Source organism: Eumetopias jubatus, unplaced genomic scaffold, assembly GCF_037043125.1.
Source record: "Eumetopias jubatus isolate StellerSeaLion01/CBP00866 unplaced genomic scaffold, mEumJub1_p1.0 scaffold_12, whole genome shotgun sequence".
NCBI lineage: Eukaryota > Metazoa > Chordata > Mammalia > Carnivora > Otariidae > Eumetopias > Eumetopias jubatus.
The window spans coordinates 70,710,365-70,729,311 of NW_028274818.1; the positions used below are offsets into that span (position 1 = coordinate 70,710,365).

An 18,947-nucleotide genomic window follows, 5' to 3' on the forward strand; every position below is an offset into this window, starting at 1 on the left:
CCCCGCCCCCGACATCTCCTCCCCGTCCCCGACACCGCCCCCTGCCTCCCCGCCCGAGCGCCAGGGGGCGCCGCTGAGCTGCGCCGGGGCGGGGCGGGGCCACGCCGCACCGGTCCTTCCCCGAGCCGAGCCCCGGGCCACCCTCCTTTCCGTGCTCCCAACTCAGACACCGCGGGCAGAGTCGCCTCCGCACTTTATTAGACAGCGAGGACAGGCGGGGGTCGCGCCGCGCTTCCTTCAGGCTCCCTCCATCGCAAGCCGCCTACAGGTCTCCCGAGGTCTCTGGCTTTTCCTTCTCAAGATGCTTCTTCTGGGGACCCTGGTTGGGGGGTTGGGGGAGACACAGGAGCGCTAGCCACGGAGGTCTGGCCGGCAATCCTGCCCCTGGCCAGCTGCGACTCTGCTTTTCTTTCCCTGCATGAATCAGTGCCTGGGGCTGGGCTCCTACAAGCCCTGTGGCAGGGATGGGAGCAGGGGCGACTCAGTGCCCGGGGCTGGGCTCCTACAAGCCCCGCGGCGGGGACGGGAGCAGGGGCGAATCAGTGCCCGGGCCTGGGCTCCTACAAGCCCCGGGGACGGCAGCAGGGGCGCCCCCGCCACCCTCACGCGCTCTAGCTGCCCTGCTCTGGCGCAGGAAGGGTGTGGGGGCTCCGCCCCAGGGAACAAGGGGTGGGCGGGCTCACCATGAAGACCCTCTTCTCTTGCGCCGTCTGGAAGCGGCCGTGGCCAAACTTGGAAGTGGTGTCGATGAACTTGAGTTCGATATTCTCCAGGGCCCGGCGGCTGTGATGCACCAGGAGGGACTGGGGGTCCGTGGGAGAGGAGAGCCAGATGTAAGGTCCTCACCCACCCCCTCCCGCCACCCCCAGTCCACACCGGGAAGGTCTCACTCACCCAGCTCCTGCCAGAACACCTCCCTTTTTGCTTCCCCCATCCCCACCCTGCTCCAAGCAAGGCCCCCCAACCCTCCCACGGCCCATGGGGCTCCGGCTCCCCACCCACCACAGAGGCGCTGACCTTCCTCAGCGTGATGACCCGCTTCTTGGTGCCCGCGATGCAACCCTTCAGCATGACAAAGTCGTTGTTGACTTCCCCATAGTGCGGGAAGCCGCCCTGCGGGAAGGTGGGTCAGGATGCAGACCCCACAAGGGGCTGCTGAGTTAGGGGCATCTGCAAGCCTGGCCCCAGGGCAACACCCTGGATCACTAATCAGGGCAGCATCTGAGCCACATTCTGAGTCCTTCCTTACCTCATTTCACAATCTACATTTTAGTGAGGGAGAAACTGAGACTCAGGGATGTGGAGTCCCTTGTTCTGGGCCCTGTAGCTGCTCCTACTGCAGCTGGGATTTGAACCCAGGGGGCCTGAGTGCAAGGCCACAGTTGCAGCTTCTGTACCCCACACCCTGTGACAGCAGCTGGAGTGTAAGCCATCTGCAGAGGAGGTTCAGGATGCGGGAACAGCATGGTTTGCCAGTGGCCACTCTCTGGGGCCTGAGCTCTTGGGGCAGGGCAGTACCCCACGTGCCTGCTCGCACATGCATGCCACACCCGCTCACCAGTGGTGTAATGGACTTGTCAGTCACATCGTAGCTCGTGGACGCATTGTTCTTGACCACCTTCCCATCCTCCTTGTGCAGCCCCCGGCCAATACGGTAGATCTGCCAGGAGAACAGGGCACATGGCAGGCCACAGGTGGCCTCCAGAGCCAGTGGTATGTCTGTACCCACCGGCACGTGTGCTTGGACCCAGGCACTGGCAGGGGCGTTTCAGAGCCTTTGGGGGGGCCAGCAGTGTCTGGGTCATGCACCCCACCCACTGGGGTCTGGTCATGAGTGTCCCTCTACCACCGGGACTGTGGACACACCTTCTTGTTGAGCTCTGTGCGGTGGTGGTAGCCCTTCTGCCCGGCCCGAGCAATGGAGCAGCCCACACGGGCAGGGTGCCAGGCACCAATGCAGGCCACCTTGCGCAGCCCCTTGTGGGTCTTCCGTGGCAGTTTTTTGGTATGCCAGCGGCTCGTGACCCCTGCAGGGGGTGGAGGGGGGCTAGTGCCTGAGAGGCCAGTCTGGCCCCACCCCCTCCAAGGAGCCTTCCCGAAGCCACCATCCCCACCCAGCCCTACCTTTGACACCCCGGCCCTTGGTGACAGCAATGACATCAATGACCTCACTCTGGCTGAACACACTGTGCACCGGCACCTGCTTCTCTAGCCGGGCCTGGGCCCAGGCCACCTTCTCAGCCACCGTGCCGCCGTTCAGCTGGATCTCCATGATGTGGGCCTTCTTCTGCCGGAAAGGCAGCAGCTTCATCTGCAGGACATGGCACAGCCAGTCGGCTCCCAGAGGCTCCCAGCCCCCATTTGCAGATATGGCATGACTGGCTGGAAAGCCCCGGCCAGCTTTCATGCATGCATTTGTTCAACAGATGTTCCAGTGCTTGGGTCTGTCTACTCACTATGTTCTGTGCTAGGCACTGGGGGGATAGGATAGAGCACGGAATGAGGCAGGCAGGATCCTGGCCCTCAGGGAGACACTATCTAATTGGGAGACAGAAATCAAGTAAATTCTTGGACAGGGCGGAGTATTCTAATGGAATATTGGGGGCAGAGGGGACAGTAATTGCACATAGAGCAGTCAGGGAGGACCCCTGTGATGTGACACCAATAACAAGAAGGAGCCACTAAGTGAAGATCTGAAACTTTGGGGAGCAGAGGGAACTGCATGTGCAAAGGCCCTGTGGCAGGGAGTTGGTGGGATGGAAAGGAGACCAGTGTGTCTAGACCATGGTGAGCGAGGAGGAACATGGTGCAGGATGAAGTCAGAGGTGAGCAGGAGCCTGCCTGTGCAGGTCTTGTGGGGAGAAGCTGGGGCTTTATTCTAAGTGCAGGGTGTGACACTGTGCTTCATATGTTTAGATATCTTTGGTTGCTGCTGTGTGAGGCATGGGCTATGGGGACACAGGTGGAAGCAGGGACACCGGCCATGGCATAGTGCTCAATGAGTACTTATGGAGCACCTACTGCATACAAGACACAGACTGAGTGGGCAGCCGTGGCCCTTGCCCCCATGGAGCTCCAGTCTGTCAAGGGAAATGGACACGACCAATGACAGGCATAACTAGGAACAGCAAGGGAGGAGCGGGGTGCTGCTCCAGGCCTAAGCGAGCAAGCCTTCCCTGAGGACAAGATGCCAAGGCGTGTTCCAGAATAAGCCAGAAGGTGTTAGTAACCTTTTCAGCCCACATCATACCAGACCCCATGTACAAATGTTGGCTCACATACATACTTGTGCAGGCCCCAGAGGGAGGGGGTTGGCCCTCAACGCTGGACGTTTGGCAGGAGATCCAGGCCTTTCAGGGTATGGGAGGGCACTGGTTGAGCACTAGGCATGGCGGGTGCCCCACAGCCATCAGAGCACACTGACCCCCAGCATGCCATCCCTGGGACAGCAGCTGGCCAATGCGCGGCCAGTCACCCAACCCTTTGGGCCTGTGCCCCAGGCTCGTGGTATTTTTAGGCTGACATTTGCCAGGGCTCCTGGAAGCTGGGGTGGAGGAGAATGGGGGAGGGTGGGTCCAGGGCATGGACTGGCAGCCTGGGTGTGGACAAGGTGGCGGGGCTGACCTGAGTGTGGACAATGACACGGATGACCTTGCAGTACTTCTTCATGGCGGCAAAGTCTTTCTGCAGTTGCTTCTTGCCATCGGCATCCCGCCACCTCTTGCAGGCCTTGGTAAAGGCTTTCTTCTTGCTCTTATGCCTGAGCCAGATGCAGGAGACACTTAGAGGGGCCAGCCAGGGCAACTCCCCAGGCCTGTCCGGGCCCCACATGCCCACAGCCCACCATGCAGTGCTCTTAGAACAGTGCCTGTCCCCTCCTCCCTCCTTCCCTTCCCAGGGAGGCCACCGCTGGGCCCTCCCCTGGGGTCCCTGGGCTGCTTCCAGCCACCTGCTGGGAGCACAGACTGTCCCTCCTTCTCCAGGTCTCGGGTTCCTCCTCTGCAGAGTGGACACCCTCCTGCCTTCTGAGGCCTGCGAGTGAGTGTCAGATGTGCAGAAGCTGGAGGGAGGGACAGGCAGCCCCCCTACCCCCGCCACCTGCCCATGTTGCTAGAGCTGCAGACCCCACTTGTAAAGCCAACAGCCAGTGCTGGCCAGGCACCATGCCACTTCGTGCTGAACCCTCACCCAAACTCTGGAAGATGGATGTATGGTCCCCGTACTACAGATGAAGAAACCAAAGTTCACAAAAGTCGAAGCCCCTGGGAGGGGCAAAATGGTAACAGAAGAGAGAGCCAAACCAAGGCCTGCTACATTTGGTGAGTGCTTGCTATGTGCTCCTGTGACCCTCACAGTAGCCTGCTGACACAGGGACCGTCCCCCCGATGCTGTCCCCAGCCGATGGTGTCTGTGATGGGGGGGCGCAATCTAAGAGGCTCTACGAGGTCAGCCAGCTTGCCTGCGGTCATCCAGCCTGCTCTGGCTCAGGGGCCCAAACCTGTCACCTCCCACAGAGCGTGCCAGGACAGGAGTGCCTCCAACTCCGTAAGGATGGGGGTGTGTGTGAGGTTCCTTGGGCAGGTAGGCCTTCCCTTTCAGGACTTAGAACCAGGGAAGATCTAAGTCCTCCAAATGCCTTTCTTTCTGATGAGAAGAGCTTGTCAGCTGGCTCTTTCCCCTTTTCACTCTGGCTGCTAGGAAGCTCTGAGCCAACTCTGGCATTCCATCAATTAGTCCCTTAATTTAACCCTTAATTAGAACCCTCGCTTTCTCTCTTTCTCTATCCCGATCTCTACTCCAGTGCCCTGGCCCTCGTCTCTCACTGAAGCAAAGGCAACCCCCCACCCCCAGCACACACGTTCCTGCCTGCCGTGCACTGCAGACACTGCGCCCGCCTGTCCCCCGCCACCGTCCCAGCCCAGGGCTGGGGATGGAGGCACGGCCAGCCCACGCGTACGCCCCCTAGGGGCGGCCCCCACCAGTCCTTGTAGAAGCGGCGACGGCACTCGTCACTAAGGTGCTCTGCAAAGATCGTCTTGAAGCTCCGCAGGCCGCGAGGGGTGGCCACATAGCCCACCACGCCCACCACCACCAGAGGCGGTGTCTCCACAATCGTCACAGCCTCCACTTCCTCCCGCTTGGAAATTTCTGGAAGAGACCCCAAGAAGGAGCATGGAGGAGGGCCCCGTGGGGAAGAGCCAACTCCAGCCCCTCCTGCCCGAGGGAGAGTGGAGCACCGCGGCCTCAGGGAGGGCTCCCACTGACCTCAGTCCCCAGCCTGCCCACTCACTGCCCCCTCCCTCTCTGCTCCGCCCTGGGCATGGAGCAGGTGCTGCTCAGGGCCCTTCAGGTGCTCTGCGCTCTGGCTCGGAGATCTCAGACAAGGCCTGACCTGCTCCCCGCCTCCGTTTCCCCACCAGGTCATCTGGAAATGGGCTAGGAGAGCCAACAGCCAGCCCGGCATCCCCCAAAGGGTAGGGTCGGGATTCCTTAAGCTGAGCACACATGAACATTCTTAATTTTAATAGTCATGAATATGTGCGGATGAGCTCTAGAAAAATACCTATAATTTGTCCCGAACCAATGATTTTGTAGATGTTATTTCTGAGACTAATACAAAGTAAAAGTATTTGTTTAAAATAAATATTAGGAGTGGGATATCTGGGTGGCGCAAGCAGTTGAGCATCTGACTCTTGGTTTCGGCTCAGGTCATGATCTCAGGGTTGTGAGATTGAGCCCCACAAGGGCGATGGTAGGCTCCATGCTCAGGGGGGAGTCTGCCTGAGATTCTCTCCACCTCCCTCTCCCTCTCCCCACCAATCGCGCGTGTTCTCTCTCTCTAAAATAAATAAATTTTTAAAAAATAAATAAAAATAAAACACATATGAGGAGAGATGCAGATGAGATGGGCAGTTGCCCAGAATTTGGAGGGGTGGTGGCTGAAGCTCTAGAAGGGCAACAGGAAGGACCCCTGTGGGGATAGAATGTTCCACAGTAGCGCACTTAAAGGGGGCAGAACCCCATAGAACTAAATGCGCATGCACACTTGCCTCAACCAGGGAAACCTGAACAGGATGGGTAGGTCGTATGCCTGTCGATACCCGGTTATGACCCTATTACTATAGTTTTATAAGCTATTTCCATCGGGAAACTGGGCAAAGGGTGCATGGGATCCCTCTGTCTTACTCCTCACAGCCACGTGTGAACCTACCCTGATCTCAAAATGAAAAGTATATGGGGGCATCTGTCTTTGAATTGTAGCTCCTGCCCTTACTAATTGGGCAACCGGCAAGTTTCCGAACGGCTTAATTTCCTCATCTGTAAAATGGGGGCCAGGACAGAACACACCTCAAGGTGTGGCCAGTGGTCCGGGCTCCCTGACAGTGTCCTGACTGTGGCTCCCACGGGCAGGGCCTTGCCCTTTCTGGGGCTGCTTCCCCTCCTGGACCCCAGTTCTGGCTCCTAGCCTCCAGAAGTCTTTCCAGATCCCCTGCAGGCAGGGAGGCTCCACACCCTCCCCATGCGTCCGCCTGCAGCCACTCACTGAGCCCAGGCCTGTGCACCTCTCGAAGAGTGTGCGTCATGCCCGCCTTGTAGCCCAGGAAAGCCGTGAGGTGTACGGGCCGGCTGGGGTCGTCCCGAGGCCAAGTCTTCACCTTGCCCCGGTGCCGGCTGCTCCTCTTGTGGGGCAGGAAGCCCAGGTGTCCGTGCCGAGGGGCAGAGAACTTCCGGTGGGACTGGGGGCAGGAGGGGAGGGAGGTCAGAGCTGGGGTGTCCCTGGTGGGGGCGGCTGGATGGGCCCGGAGCCCAGCCCCAGAGAAGTGAGTTAGAGAGCCCAGACTGGACCCCGGTGGTCTTCGGTACCTCCCTCCCTCAGTCCACGGGAAAGGAGGGAGGTTGGCTCAGGGCAGTGTCTTAGGGACAGAGCCGGCACCAAGCCCTCCTCACCCACAGGCTTCCTGCTTCAGTGGGCTGCGCGTGCTGGGCCCAGGAGGGACAGGCCCACACTGTGGCTCAGGGCTAAAGGACAGGGAGCCACTGCCATCTGTCCATCTTCCTGCCCATTCTAGGCCTGGCAACCTGAGCTCTGGGCCCCTGTTGTCCCTTCAGTCACCTACTCCCCCATAGGCCCGAGGACCATCCCTGCTGGGAGAGACTCCAGAAGCCCACCTGCCCCTCCCAGGAAGCCAGCTGGCTCCTGCCCCCCAGCCCACTGACCATGGCAGCCGGTCCCCGCAGGTCAGGAAGGGAAGGGGCCTCCCGACAGGCACCGGAGGTCGAGTGGCAGGGCCAGAACGCACAGCAGCCAGCTCCCAGATTTAGCCCCTGGCAGGGGAGCTTGTTCACGTCCCGTGGCGGGCATGGGCTCCCAAGACAGGAGCAGGCCCAGCCTGGGGCGGGGCGAAAAGGGGCATCAGATGGGCAGCCTGGGGTGGGGATACCTGAAGCCAGGCCTGTCACTCCTGTCTTCAAGGACCCTGGGACTGGCTCACACCCACTCTGTTTTCTGCCTTGTATTACCCTCCCAGGACAGGAACACCTTGGTCTGCTAAGGAGTCAAGGAACCCCAGCTGGGAAGGGGGCTTCTTCCAGGCTTGCTGTGACGAGGGTCTGACCCAGTAGGCAGGCAGTGAGGTGGAGGGAATTCCTGTCCTGTCTTGAGGGTGGTGAGCCTAGCCTGGACAAACTGCAGGGTGCCGGGGCGGGGGCGTGGTAACCGCTGTGATCCAAGAACAAGGAGTCTATATGGTTATAAAGTTCCTAACCCGGAGAATCAGTTGCACAGGCGTAAAATGTCTCTGAGGGCCTGTGGGCCTTACCTTGCTGATGCTAAGATTTTATGCAACTCAAATGTCACAATTCTCTGTTGTTGCTGTTGTTACTCGCAAAGCTACTTTTATTATTTGGGGCTGGACCGCACAGGAATAAAATCCCTGGGAAGGGGCAAACCTCAGCCCCCCGAGTGGCCCAGGGCGAGAGAGGCTACCTGAGGGAAGGAAGCACAGGAGGGATGCCCGCAGACTCAGGGCAAAGGGAATGCGGCCGCCAGTGCGGAGGCCCGAGTGCACTGCAGGACACGTGGCCTGTGGTGGGACTGACTCCAGGCGCACAGGACAAGAACCAGAGGGCTGGGCACAGAGCCACAAGCTACTTGGGTTCCTCCCTCTCATCTGCCTCATCCCACTTCTGCTACATGATCTCCAAGTCCCTCTGCTGCCTGGTAGCAGCGGAGAGCTGCCAGCCCGGGGCTTTCCCTTAACCGAGGTCTCTGCTTTCTCCTACTCTGGTGAGCCATAGTGGTGGCGGCCACGGCTCCAGCCTGAATCTGTTGGGTTCCCTTGTTCAGTCCAATGTTGCAGGGCAATGTTAAGATTCTTTTGGTCAGGGGGTGCCTGGGTGGCTCAGTCAGTGAGGTGTCTGCCTTCAGCTCAGGTCATGATCCCAGGGTCCTGCGATCGAGTCCTACATCAGGCTTCCAGCTCAGCGGGGAGCCTGTTTCTCCCTCTCCCCTCCCCCCTGCTCCTGTACTCTCTCTCTCTCATACATAAATAAATAATCTTTAAAAAAAATTCTTTTGGTTGCACAGCGTGTGTTTCTAAGAGTTCATGATTTCACGATTTGACATTTCTATGATCAACGATTCTCTGCATCCATAGAGTTGATGGCTCCCCCGCCCTGGCCCCAGCCTCTAGGCATGAAGTGACCAGCACCCTCCCTGGTACTGGTCAGGGGCCATGCCAGGTATGGAGATCACCAAGGGTGGTCAGCAGGGCCCTGGTCAGTGGAGCTGCCCCAGAGGGCACACTGTGCCCAGAGCCAGGGCAGAACCATCAGAGCCACACCAGAGCACTGTGCACCCAGGGGCCCCCAGGGCAAGCCCTGCCTCTTGCTCTGCCCCACACAGGACCCCTAAGCTCAGTGGCATTAGCCTGTCCATAAGAGGCTCTGGAAGACACAGCAGAGACCAGAGAAGGCTGGCTGTAGGGAACGGGCAATTCGGGAAGTCTTCCCGAAAGAGTAGGGCGTTGGGTAGGGCGTGTTATTTGTTGATGCTGTTATTTGTTTGTTCTAGCGGCCTGAGTTCTCCAGAAGAGCCCAGCTGTGTTCATCTTGCTCCCTGCTGCACTTGACACGTGCCTGTACACCAAGAAAACTGAATGGTTTACTTATTCCTGTGTCTGTCTTGTCTTAGAATGTAAGCAGGAGGGCGCCTGGGTGGCTCAGATCGTTAAGCATCTGCCTTCGGCTCAGGTCATGATCTCAGGGTCCTGGGATCGAGTCCCGCATCCGGCTCCCTGCTCCTTGGGAGCTTGCTTCTCCCTCTGCCCCTCATGAATAAATAAATAAAATCTTAAAAAAAAATAATGTAAGCAGGAAGAAAAAAAAAAAGAAAAGAAAAAGGAATGCCAGCAGGGGCCTCTGCCTCGCTCCCCAGAGTATCCCACGCGCCGAGAGCAGCGCCCAGCTCAAAGGACGCGGGACCGGAGGGGAGCGTGCGCAGTGCTGCCGCGGCCCGCCATTGGGCGGGCCGAGGGAACTACATGTCCCATGCTGCCTCGCGAGCACCGCCCCCCTATCCCGCGCAGGCACAGCCCCGCTAGGGCGTCCTCTGCGGCGGAAGAGCTAGGCGGTGGGGGGTTGTGCGTCCAAGAGTGGATAGCCCTCGCGCGCGGCCGCCATGCCGGACAGCTGGGACAAGGACGTGTACCCCGAGCCCCCGCGCCGCACGCCTGCGCCCTCGCCGCAGACCTCGCTGCCCAACCCCATAACCTATTTGACAAAGGCCTTCGACGTCCTCGTGGACCGGCCCGTGACCCTAGCGAGAGGTACAGACCCTATCCGGGCCTCGCCGCTCCCCAGGGCCCCTCGCCGTCCTTCGGCGGTCCCCGCACCCCTTCGCCCGACCCCGGGCTTCGCCCCCGTGACCATCCCCCGCCGTCCGCACTTGCGGGCCGCGTCGCCTCCTTGGACCCCCCGCTCCCCACCGTCACTGCACCCTGGGAACGCCCCTCACTCCTACACCAAGACCACTCACTGCTTTCGCGCCTCCGCCGTCTGGGGAACCCTCTACGCACCCCTGGTCGCCGTCTCCGGCCTCACCCAAATATTAGCGGATCGCAGTCTAGCCTGGGACTTGCTAAACCCCATTCTCCCTGCACGCTTTGCATCTAGCGTTGGGCGCAGAAGGCAGTCAGCAAACGGGTGTTGCCAGCCTTCTGCACAACTGCTGCAAAATGATCGGGGTGGTCAAGTGCTGGCCGAGGTCCCTTCAACCTAGATGTGCTGTGACTTGTACTCCGTGTGTGCTTACACTTAAGAACTGTCCAGATCCCATCTCTGGTCCAAACCGCAAGAGAATCACTATATTCCAGGCCCAGTTTGTTGTTCAGCTAGACCAGTGGAGGCAGCAGCAGGAGCACACTCTGCCCTCAGTCACTGGTGCCTGGCATTTCATCCATGCATTTAACTCATTCATTCGTTCAAACAACCCAGCCACCCACGTGCTGCGATGCCCCGGTGGCTCCTTTCTTTGGATAAGGTCAGCAGATCAGAACCCCAAATCTGGAAAAGGCACAGCAGTGAACCCACTCTTTCTTAGAAAGTGTTTTGTGTGTCTGGAAGGATGAGATTTCACTAGTTCCAACTTACCAATTTCTGGGTGGGGATGCTGAGGCCAGGTTAGTGGCAGCAAAACTGGCTTGGGGCCTCTGCCTACACGGGAAGACCCTGTGTTGTGGGGAGGTTGGCCAGCAGGTAGGACCTATAGTAGGGTGTGGGCTTGCAGAGAATGGGTTCAGAATCCTGAATTCTCTCTGGGCCTACGTACTCTACTGGGAGCTACCCCCGGCATAATACACATGGTGCCTGGCTCCCAGGAAGCCCTCCGTAAACCATAAACGGTGGACCTCACCATTAGTAACCCAGGACAACCAGCCACACCTGTTCTCTGAGAGTCTAATTAGCAGTATTTGTAAAAGCAGTCTGCCCCTTCCACGTCTTGTGAGAAAGAAGAGAGCTAAGAGCAATTTTTGTGGCCTGTCCAAACCAACGGGGCCTTTTGAGTCTGGGGTTTTTTTCTTTACAGAGTTTATAGAGCGGCAGCATGCGAAGAACAGGTATTACTACTACCACCGGGAGTTCCGCCGTGTGCCAGACATCACTGAGTGCCAGGAAAAGGATATCTTGTGCATGTTTGAAGCAGAAATGCAATGGAGAAGAGACTAGTATGTCCTGCCTGTGTGTGTCCCTTAGGAAACACTGAGCCTCACTCAGCACCTCTGTTGGGTTCTTAGCCCCAGGGGTACCATGGGATGGTGGCCAGCCACCAAGGCCTCCTGGGGTTCGCCCAGATCTTGAGGGTGGAGGGGCCAGACAATAGGGCCCTAAGATCTTGCTTTCATTCTATCTCTGGGTACAGGGAAAAGATTCCTCTTGAACCACCTTTGTTTTTTTCAGTAAAGTTGATCAAGAAATCGTCAACATTATCCAGGAAAGGCTGAAGGCCTGTCAGCAGAGGGAAGGTGAGAACTACAGGCAGAACTGTGCCAAGGAGCTGGAGCAGTTCACCCAGGTGGCCAAGGCCTACCAGGACCGCTGTAAGCAAGCCCCCACCCTGAGCCTGATCCTTCAACCCTAACTTCACTGCCCAAATTGTGCCAGTTGGTTGGGGGAGGGGGTGATTAAGAGAATCACTATATTCCAGGTCCCTTTTCTGTTCAGTATGTTAGCTGTTTCCTCCCCACTTTTAAAAAAAGACTCTGGTCTGTATCCTGGTAGATTTAGCCCATGACTTCCGTCCCCCTCTTTCCCAGATCATGACCTGGGGGCCCATTATTCTGCCAGGAAGTGCCTGGCAAAACAGAAGCAGCGGATGTTGGCAGAGAGGAAGGCGGCTAAAGAGGCCGCCACTGCCTAAAGCAGCTCCCTGAGCACCTTCACAAGATTACTATTAAAATAAAGAATAATTAAGAAACCTGTTTCTGGTGTCACCTTTAGTTGCCAACCTGGATCTGTTGACCTCACTGGTCCGATCTCCCTTTAAATCCAGCTACAACTAAGCTCATAAGAAAAATACACAAAAAACACTATTAACAAGTTTTAGTTCACTTTATTTTTCTTGTATAAAACTAGGTGGTGGCCACAGCTGGAGCCTGGGTCCTCTGCACAGAGACTCTGGTGTGGGTCTTCACAAGATGATCAGTGAATTCCTAGAAAAAGACACAAGTCTTTAGCTGTAGCCACACCTCAGCACCCTGTACACACCTGTCCAGGCTAAGGAAGTGGCGAGGCAGCCAGTACCTGATATGGAGACTTGGTGAACACTGTCTCCTTCCAGAGGTCAGGGGTGAGATAGCTGTAAGTCTTGGAGATGGCATCAAAAGTAGCCTTAGCTGGAAAAGAGAAAATAGAAGGTTGGCGGATACACGTGACACAACACCCCAGATGCAGACACAAAATGTTGCGCTCCTAGGAACAGAGAGGCCACTTGGGGCCAGTCTGCCGTGCATTAGGAGGCCCTTCCTCTCTCTCTCAAAATACGCCAAGCACACACTATTATAAAGCGGAGCTGAGAGAAACCACAGCCTCTCTGAGGGCCACCTACCGAAGTTCCCCAGCGTGGCAGTGCAGCCTCTGGCTGAAGTGTAGCAGTCGTCAATACCGGCCATCATCAGTAGCTTCTTGGGCACAGGGGCTGAAACAATGCCAGTGCCTCTGGGGGCGGGGATGAGACGCACCAGCACAGAGCCACAGCGGCCAGTCACCTGCAAAAGGTGGAGGAGTCAGGAGATGGCCTAGGGGGAGTCGGCACCACCGGAGGCCCCATTACCCGCCAAGCCTACCTTGCATGGGACAGTGTGAGGCTTGCCGATCTTGTTCCCCCAGTAGCCTCGCCTCACGGGGACGATGGAAAGCTTGGCTAGGATGATGGCCCCACGGATGGCAGTGGCGACCTCCTTGGAGCACTTAACACCCAGGCCGACATGTCCGTTGTAATCTCCGATGGCAACAAACGCCTGTGAGGAACCTGACATGGTTAGGGGTCCGCTGGTCGGCACAGCACCAGCAGCCACCAACTGGGCCTGTGGCGCCCCTCAAGGAAGGAGTGGCCACCGTGAGGCCACTCTGAAGTCCTGAGGAGATCCTTTCTCTCTCTCCCCGTTACGAAAGCCACGCGTGTAGTGACAAGCGTGACCATGCAGAGCTGAGAGAGTCTCACCCAGCCCCTTGGCAGGCGCAGCCCAGGAACACACGAGGTGACTAGAATACCTTGAACCTGGTCCGCTGGCCAGCACGGGTCTGCTTTTGCACAGGCATGATTTTCAGAACCTCATCCTTGAGGGATGCTCCCAGAAAGAAATCAATGATCTCAGATTCCTGTGGGATAAAAGATTCCAACGAAAGCATTCACTAAAAAACTCAGGAATCACCTGTAACCATTCCCCCTAAAGAACCTCCACCCAGCTCCTAGAACTACTTTTCCAACTGTCCACATTTTGTCTCCAAGTCGAATACCCTAAGTCAAAAATGGGGCACCTAGGCATTCACACCCTCCTCAGACGGGGAGCCTCGGCCGGGGTGGACAGGTACCATCCCTGGACCCAAGGCCAAATAAGCCTCCCGGGAACCCCCCTGCCAACGCCCTGTCTTGAGGTGGGGAAGGGAGAGGACCCCCTCGTTACCTTGATAGGCAGAGAGAAAAGATAGATCTCCTCTAGAGACTTGATCTTCATGTCCTTGACCAGGCGGCCCAGCTTGGTGACGGGGATCCACTGGAGGAAGAAAAGGCGCCGATAACTACGGTCGCCCGATCGGCACCGCCCACGGGCCCATCTCACGCGCGAGGGCCCGAACCTACCTCCTTGTCCTCGGCCTTGCCTCCACGAGCTCCGCGGCCTCGACCCCTGCCCCGACCACGGCCGCGACCGCGGCCCCGGATGCCGCTGCCGAAGCCTCCGCGGAAGCCGCCGCGGCCTCCCATTCCGGGGCCCCCGGGCCCTCCGGGCCCTCCCGCAGCACCGGCGTCATCCGCCATTTGCTGAAAAGAACGTCGAGAAAGAACCAGTCAGCGAGGCCCTGGCACCTGCGGCCGCCCGGGGCCAGGGCTCCCGCCCAGCAGCGCCAACGCGCCGCACCGAGCCCCGCCAGAAGGCCGCGGATCCCTGTCGCCGGGCCCGCGCACGCGACCACCAGCAAAAACACTCACGTGTTCTCTCGGAAAAGAAGAACGAGGTCGCGCGGAGGGAGTATTTATACCACGCCAAGTGCCGCGAGATCTCGGCTGCCCCGCCCCAGCCGCGAGTTCGCCACGGGCCTATAAGGGCGGTGGAAGCGCACTTCCGGGTTTCCCCGCGCGCTTCGCGTGCGCCTGCGCGCCTGTGGCTCTTAGTGGCGCCGCCGGCACTGCCAGGCTACCCGGGGCTGCAGGTAGGCCCGCGCTCCGCCGCGTCCCTGGGTGGTAGCTGGGAGGTCGGCGTTGGTTGAAAATCACCCGCGGCTTTGGCGGTAGCCGCGGGTGAGATTCGGCGCCTACAGCTACCGGGGGCCTCAGCTCACCGCCCACTCGTCCGTGTGGGCAGGTGAAACCCAGGCCCCGACACGCGCCCCGCCGGCCCCGGCACGCGTGTGTTCTGGCCTCTGGCCTCTGATCCCTGACCCCGTGTTCTCTCCGCAGGATGCCAACGCCCCGACCGTGAGGCCCACGCCGCCAGGACCGCGGGGAGAGGGGAGCTCTGCTCTCAACGCCCAGTGAGGTTGTCGGTCTGAGTCCTGCACGTGTGGGTGTTCCCGGTCCCCCACGCATCCGCCTGGTGGTGCATCTGTGAGCGCAGGGAGCAAGGTGTGCAGTGGAGGGGAGACCCCATGAGACACCTCTTGCCGGCCAGCCGGATTCCGCGTCGGATGCCACAGAGGGGTACAGCTTGGGTCCCAGGGGCTGGCAGGTGACTCCTCCGTGGCATCCCGTGAGTGGCAGGGCCAGATTTGAAATCCTGGTGTGTTTCACACACCAAATAGCTTCCACAGTAGCAGATAAAGTACCTTTGAACTGGGCTACCAACCCACTAGTGAGTGTGACAATGAAGGGAAACATCGCTAAGGTGGAGTTGGAAGGCTAGAAGGGGGAGCTCTGCCACTCAGCATCAATTACAGACCCCAACAGGGAAGGATGTAGGGATTACTTCTGCAACTCAGCCAGTGAGAAACTGTCATCACCCTTGAACTCTTGCTTTTGTCCAGGGGACTTCCATCCCTCCCAACTTTCTTTCTCCAGGAAATAAAGTTCTTTTCCTTTGTTTTTGGGGGGCTTGCTTGTAGTCTTGCCATAGTTTGCATGTCCTGAATTGCAATTCTGGTTATTTCCAAATAAACACACTTTTGCCAGTGAAATAGTGGACTTTTATTTTTAAAGTTAACCCAAGAATGAGAGTGTCAGATTCCCAGCTCAAGGGCTTGCATGGGCCCCATATTGCTCTCAGGAGGGGGATAGGGTCTGGGATAGGATTTGGTGACCTTGGTATTCGGTGCTACCGAATGTGCAGTTATCTATTATGTGCCTCACGTGTGGGAATATGTTGGTTTCTCAGGTGGAGACTGATTTCCCCATGTCTTCTCAGAGGCCTGCCCACATCGCCAGAGCCGACCTGTTCTGGAAAGCTTTCCCACAGACTAGGCTCCCCACTATGGTGGTACCACAGGTTGCATGGGAATTTGGTCCTCACTTCCCTCCTGATCTGTACTCTGGAGCTAGCGCCATGAGTCTTAGATCCTAGGAGACCTGATGGTGGGTCGATGTCAAAAGTCCCTGGGCTTTGGAGATCCGGCCTGGGCAGCACTATTTGAGGAGGGAGAAGGGAATGATTCCTACATTCCTGCCAAAGCCTCAGCTTTGGGGAAAGAGTCCTCAGAAGTTTAGTTCCCAGCCTAGTGCTGCTGGGGGATCAGCTATCAACCACTCCCAAGACAGGGGCTTCAGGGACCCGCCCAGGTCCAGACTACCTATTCCTCAACTCTGAGCAAGGGCCAGATGGTACAGGATCCCAGTGGGCCCTGAGCCAGGGCTGTGATTGGCCTGAGCTGGACAATGCCACTGTGAGGTCAGTCCCCTCCTGCTGTGAAATGGAGGCTCCTGAGCCCTGGGGGTCAGTGGAGCTGCTGTCCAGACACAGATCATGGTGAGCCTGGGACCCTTTTGCCTCTGGCCCTTAAATGTGTTCCTAAATTGAGACCTGTCCAGAGCTGGACCCCATTCCTCACTCTGAGAAAGGGTGAACAGTGGGTTACAGTCTACCCAGCAAGACAAGGAAACCAACCTTTGCAAGGGTTCTGGCCACGTCTAACTCCAGACCAAGGCCAGCTTCTCCAGCTGGGGACTGGTAGTCTTGGAGGGCCTTGACCCTCACAGCTGCCCCCTCAAAGTGGGTCCTGACCCAACCCTCCACTTGGGGGGCCCACCTCCCCAACCTGGGGTTTCCCTCTGGGTATGTATCTGGAACCTGGTCCAGCCAGGCACTGATTTTAGCCTGACCTTTGCAGAGTGGCGGATATGATCTCAACCTCTTCACCAGCCCTCCCGACTGCAACTTCCTGTGCTCCGTGTGCCACGGGGTTCTCAAGAGGCCAATGAGGTTGCCATGCAGCCATATCTTCTGCAAGAAATGCATCCTCCGGTGGCTAGCCAGGTGCTAGTGGGCGCCCAAGAGGCTAGGAGGACAAGGGCAGGGCTGTTTCCATCCCTGTGGCCCAGAACAGAGAGGAAGGTGGGCCAAGCATTAGGTCACAGTGGGCATAAGAGTCAGCTTCCAAATCTAGGACACTAAAATACATGTGTCCCCGCACCCTGGGGTACTTACAGCCCATGGCCCCAACCTCAGAGCTGAGTTCCCCAGGAAGTACTCAGGCCTCTTCCAGCTTGAGAGAAGGGACCACCTGGGAAGGCGTGTTGCTGTCTCTTGGTCCCTTTCCACTCCCAACACTCCCCACCCTCCGCTCCTGCCTCCTAGACAGAAGACCTGTCCATGCTGCAGGAAAGAGGTGAAACAGAAAAAGATGGTCCATGTAAATAAACTCCGGAGGACCATCGGCCGCCTGGAAGTCAAGGTAGCTTGAAGCACCCACTCCCAGCACCCTTCTCGCTCCTGCCAGGGGAGGGACAGAGCCAGGAGAGGGGGTAAGGAGAATCCTTTCAGAAAGAACTGAGAGTTTCTGCTCCAGCAACACTGACTGCAGCCTCGGGGTCATCAGTCCTGCCTGAGTTTGAGTCCCATCTCTACCACTCACTTGCTGTGTGACTTTGGGCAAGTTACCTAACCTTTTTGAGCCCCTGGGGCCTCAGCTGTAAAATGGGGATTATACAAGATTTTTAGAGGATGAAGTGTCTGCTGTGCTGGCCATCACCCCAATCCCCTAATTTTATAGATGAGGAAACTGAGGTTTAAAAAAACAAACTTGGCTTGTGTACAACTGCAAGATCAACCCAGCCATGTACCTCCCTCCATCCCCCATCCCTCAAGCCTTTGGCCCTGTGCACCTGGTCTCAGAGGTCTAGATTCTTCCTACCTCCAAACATTTGCCCAACTATTTCCCCCTCCATATCATTGATATCATTAGAGCTTGGCAGGCTCCCTGATTAGGAAGGTCCCGGATGGGGGATTCTGCGTAAAGTAGGCTGCTCCAGTGCTGGCCATGTCCGACCTGGTTTGGCTCACATGGTGCTCTCCCCCCACCCTCAGTGCAAGAACGCGGAAGCTGGCTGCTTGGTGACGTGCCCCCTGGCCCATCGAAGGGGGCACCAGGACTCATGCCCTTTCGAGCTGATGGCCTGCCCCAATGAGGGCTGCACGGCACGGGTGCCACGTGGGGCCCTGGCTGAGCACTCGCAGCGCTGCCAACGTGGGGCCCAGCAGCGTTGCCCACTGGGCTGTGGGGCCGCCCTGGGCCCGGTAGAGCGTGCACGCCACAACTGGTACAGTGAGCGGCGCGACGCCTGGACCCAGCGTCAGGAGCGCAGCCGGACCCTGGTGCTGGGCCTGCTGCGGCGCATGCGCAAAGTGCACCGCACCGCCAATCTCATCCGCAGGCAACTGGCCCAGCTCGGAGACTTTCTGGAGGACGACGACGCGCTGCTCGTGGGCGCCCCGCAAGGGGAGACCGAGGCCACCCCAGAAGGCAGCATTGGGGCCGAGGTGTGGGGGGCCCAGGACCAAGGTACCTTGTAAACAGAGGGGTAAATAAACGCAGAGCCCAGGCCTGGCCCGTCCTGCCACCTCTGTGCTTGCCGGCCTCACAGCTTTATCCCATTTGACACACACACACACACACACCCCGCCCGCCCCAGGCCTCACAGCTTTATCCCATTTGACACACACACACACACACACACACACACCCCGCCCGCCCCAGGCCTCACAGCTTTATCCCATTTGACACACACACACACACACACACACACACACACACACACACACACACACGTTTGCCTGGTTTCACAGCTTTATCCCATTTGACACACACACACACACACACACACACACACGTTTGCCTGGTTTCACAGCTTTATCCCATTTGACACACACACACACACACACACACGTTTGCCTGGTTTCTCTTCCCTCAGATGCCTCTTCCTCGCAGAGGTTTTCCCTGAAACCCTCCCAGTCTCCTTCCTGTTACTTCTACCTGTCTGTTAACCAACTTCCCAGCCAGTCACACAAACAGCTCAAAAACCTGAACTCCTAGGAAAAGCCCACGCCTCACAATGACTCACAGGGAACCGCCATTATCTCTGACCTCCTGCCCCTATCGTCTCAGTACTCCCTGTAGCCACAAGCACTGTCCCCCCCAACAGCCACAGGGGTCCCCGCTTTACTCATTCAGCCGACACCTTACCTCCCGCACCACCCCATTTAAAAGTCCCTGATTGTTCTACAGCACTAATCGCTGAACGCTCC

At 58.0% G+C, this 18,947-nt stretch overlaps 4 protein-coding genes and 3 non-coding genes across 7 annotated transcripts; 3 read left to right on the plus strand and 4 right to left on the minus strand.

The window, feature by feature from the left end:
* Nucleotides 1-180: 180 nt before the first annotated feature.
* RPL3L (ribosomal protein L3 like) lies at nt 181-7,221 on the minus strand. The gene is made up of 10 exons (XM_088017051.1): nt 7,171-7,221; nt 6,545-6,737; nt 4,980-5,148; nt 3,625-3,760; nt 2,125-2,311; nt 1,867-2,027; nt 1,559-1,660; nt 1,018-1,113; nt 684-803; nt 181-319 (listed from the first exon to the last, which is right to left on the minus strand). Exons 1-10 carry the CDS (start codon nt 7,219-7,221, stop codon nt 263-265), a joined length of 1,272 nt encoding a protein of 423 aa, XP_087873177.1. The 3' UTR covers nt 181-262.
* A 2,375-nt stretch (nt 7,222-9,596) lies between these two features.
* NDUFB10 (NADH:ubiquinone oxidoreductase subunit B10) lies at nt 9,597-11,978 on the plus strand. The gene is made up of 4 exons (XM_028111831.2): nt 9,597-9,827; nt 11,087-11,225; nt 11,458-11,597; nt 11,814-11,978. The coding sequence occupies exons 1-4, from the start codon at nt 9,680-9,682 to the stop codon at nt 11,915-11,917; spliced, it is 531 nt and encodes a 176-aa protein (XP_027967632.1). The 5' UTR covers nt 9,597-9,679; the 3' UTR covers nt 11,918-11,978.
* Nucleotides 11,979-12,089: 111 nt separating this feature from the next.
* Nucleotides 12,090-14,043, minus strand: RPS2 (ribosomal protein S2). Its single transcript, XM_028111830.2, has 7 exons — nt 13,859-14,043; nt 13,683-13,772; nt 13,270-13,377; nt 12,843-13,016; nt 12,605-12,764; nt 12,301-12,392; nt 12,090-12,209 (listed from the first exon to the last, which is right to left on the minus strand). The coding sequence occupies exons 1-7, from the start codon at nt 14,033-14,035 to the stop codon at nt 12,129-12,131; spliced, it is 882 nt and encodes a 293-aa protein (XP_027967631.1). The 5' UTR covers nt 14,036-14,043; the 3' UTR covers nt 12,090-12,128.
* Nucleotides 12,456-12,578, minus strand: LOC114215778 (small nucleolar RNA SNORA64/SNORA10 family). The gene has a single exon (XR_003610625.1). It is a non-coding gene; the product is annotated as a small nucleolar RNA SNORA64/SNORA10 family (small nucleolar RNA).
* Nucleotides 13,081-13,214, minus strand: LOC114215777 (small nucleolar RNA SNORA64/SNORA10 family). Its single transcript, XR_003610624.1, has one exon. It is a non-coding gene; the product is annotated as a small nucleolar RNA SNORA64/SNORA10 family (small nucleolar RNA).
* Nucleotides 14,044-14,475: 432 nt separating the features above from the next.
* LOC114215782 (small nucleolar RNA ACA64) lies at nt 14,476-14,602 on the plus strand. The gene has a single exon (XR_003610628.1). It is a non-coding gene; the product is annotated as a small nucleolar RNA ACA64 (small nucleolar RNA).
* Nucleotides 14,603-15,680: 1,078 nt separating this feature from the next.
* RNF151 (ring finger protein 151) lies at nt 15,681-18,294 on the plus strand. The gene is given in 5 exon segments (XM_028111487.2): nt 15,681-15,686; nt 16,534-16,679; nt 17,001-17,097; nt 17,730-18,184; nt 18,186-18,294. Coding segments are annotated over 5 exon segments (750 nt in total). The 3' UTR covers nt 18,232-18,294.
* The last annotated feature ends 653 nt before the right edge of the window (nt 18,295-18,947 follow it).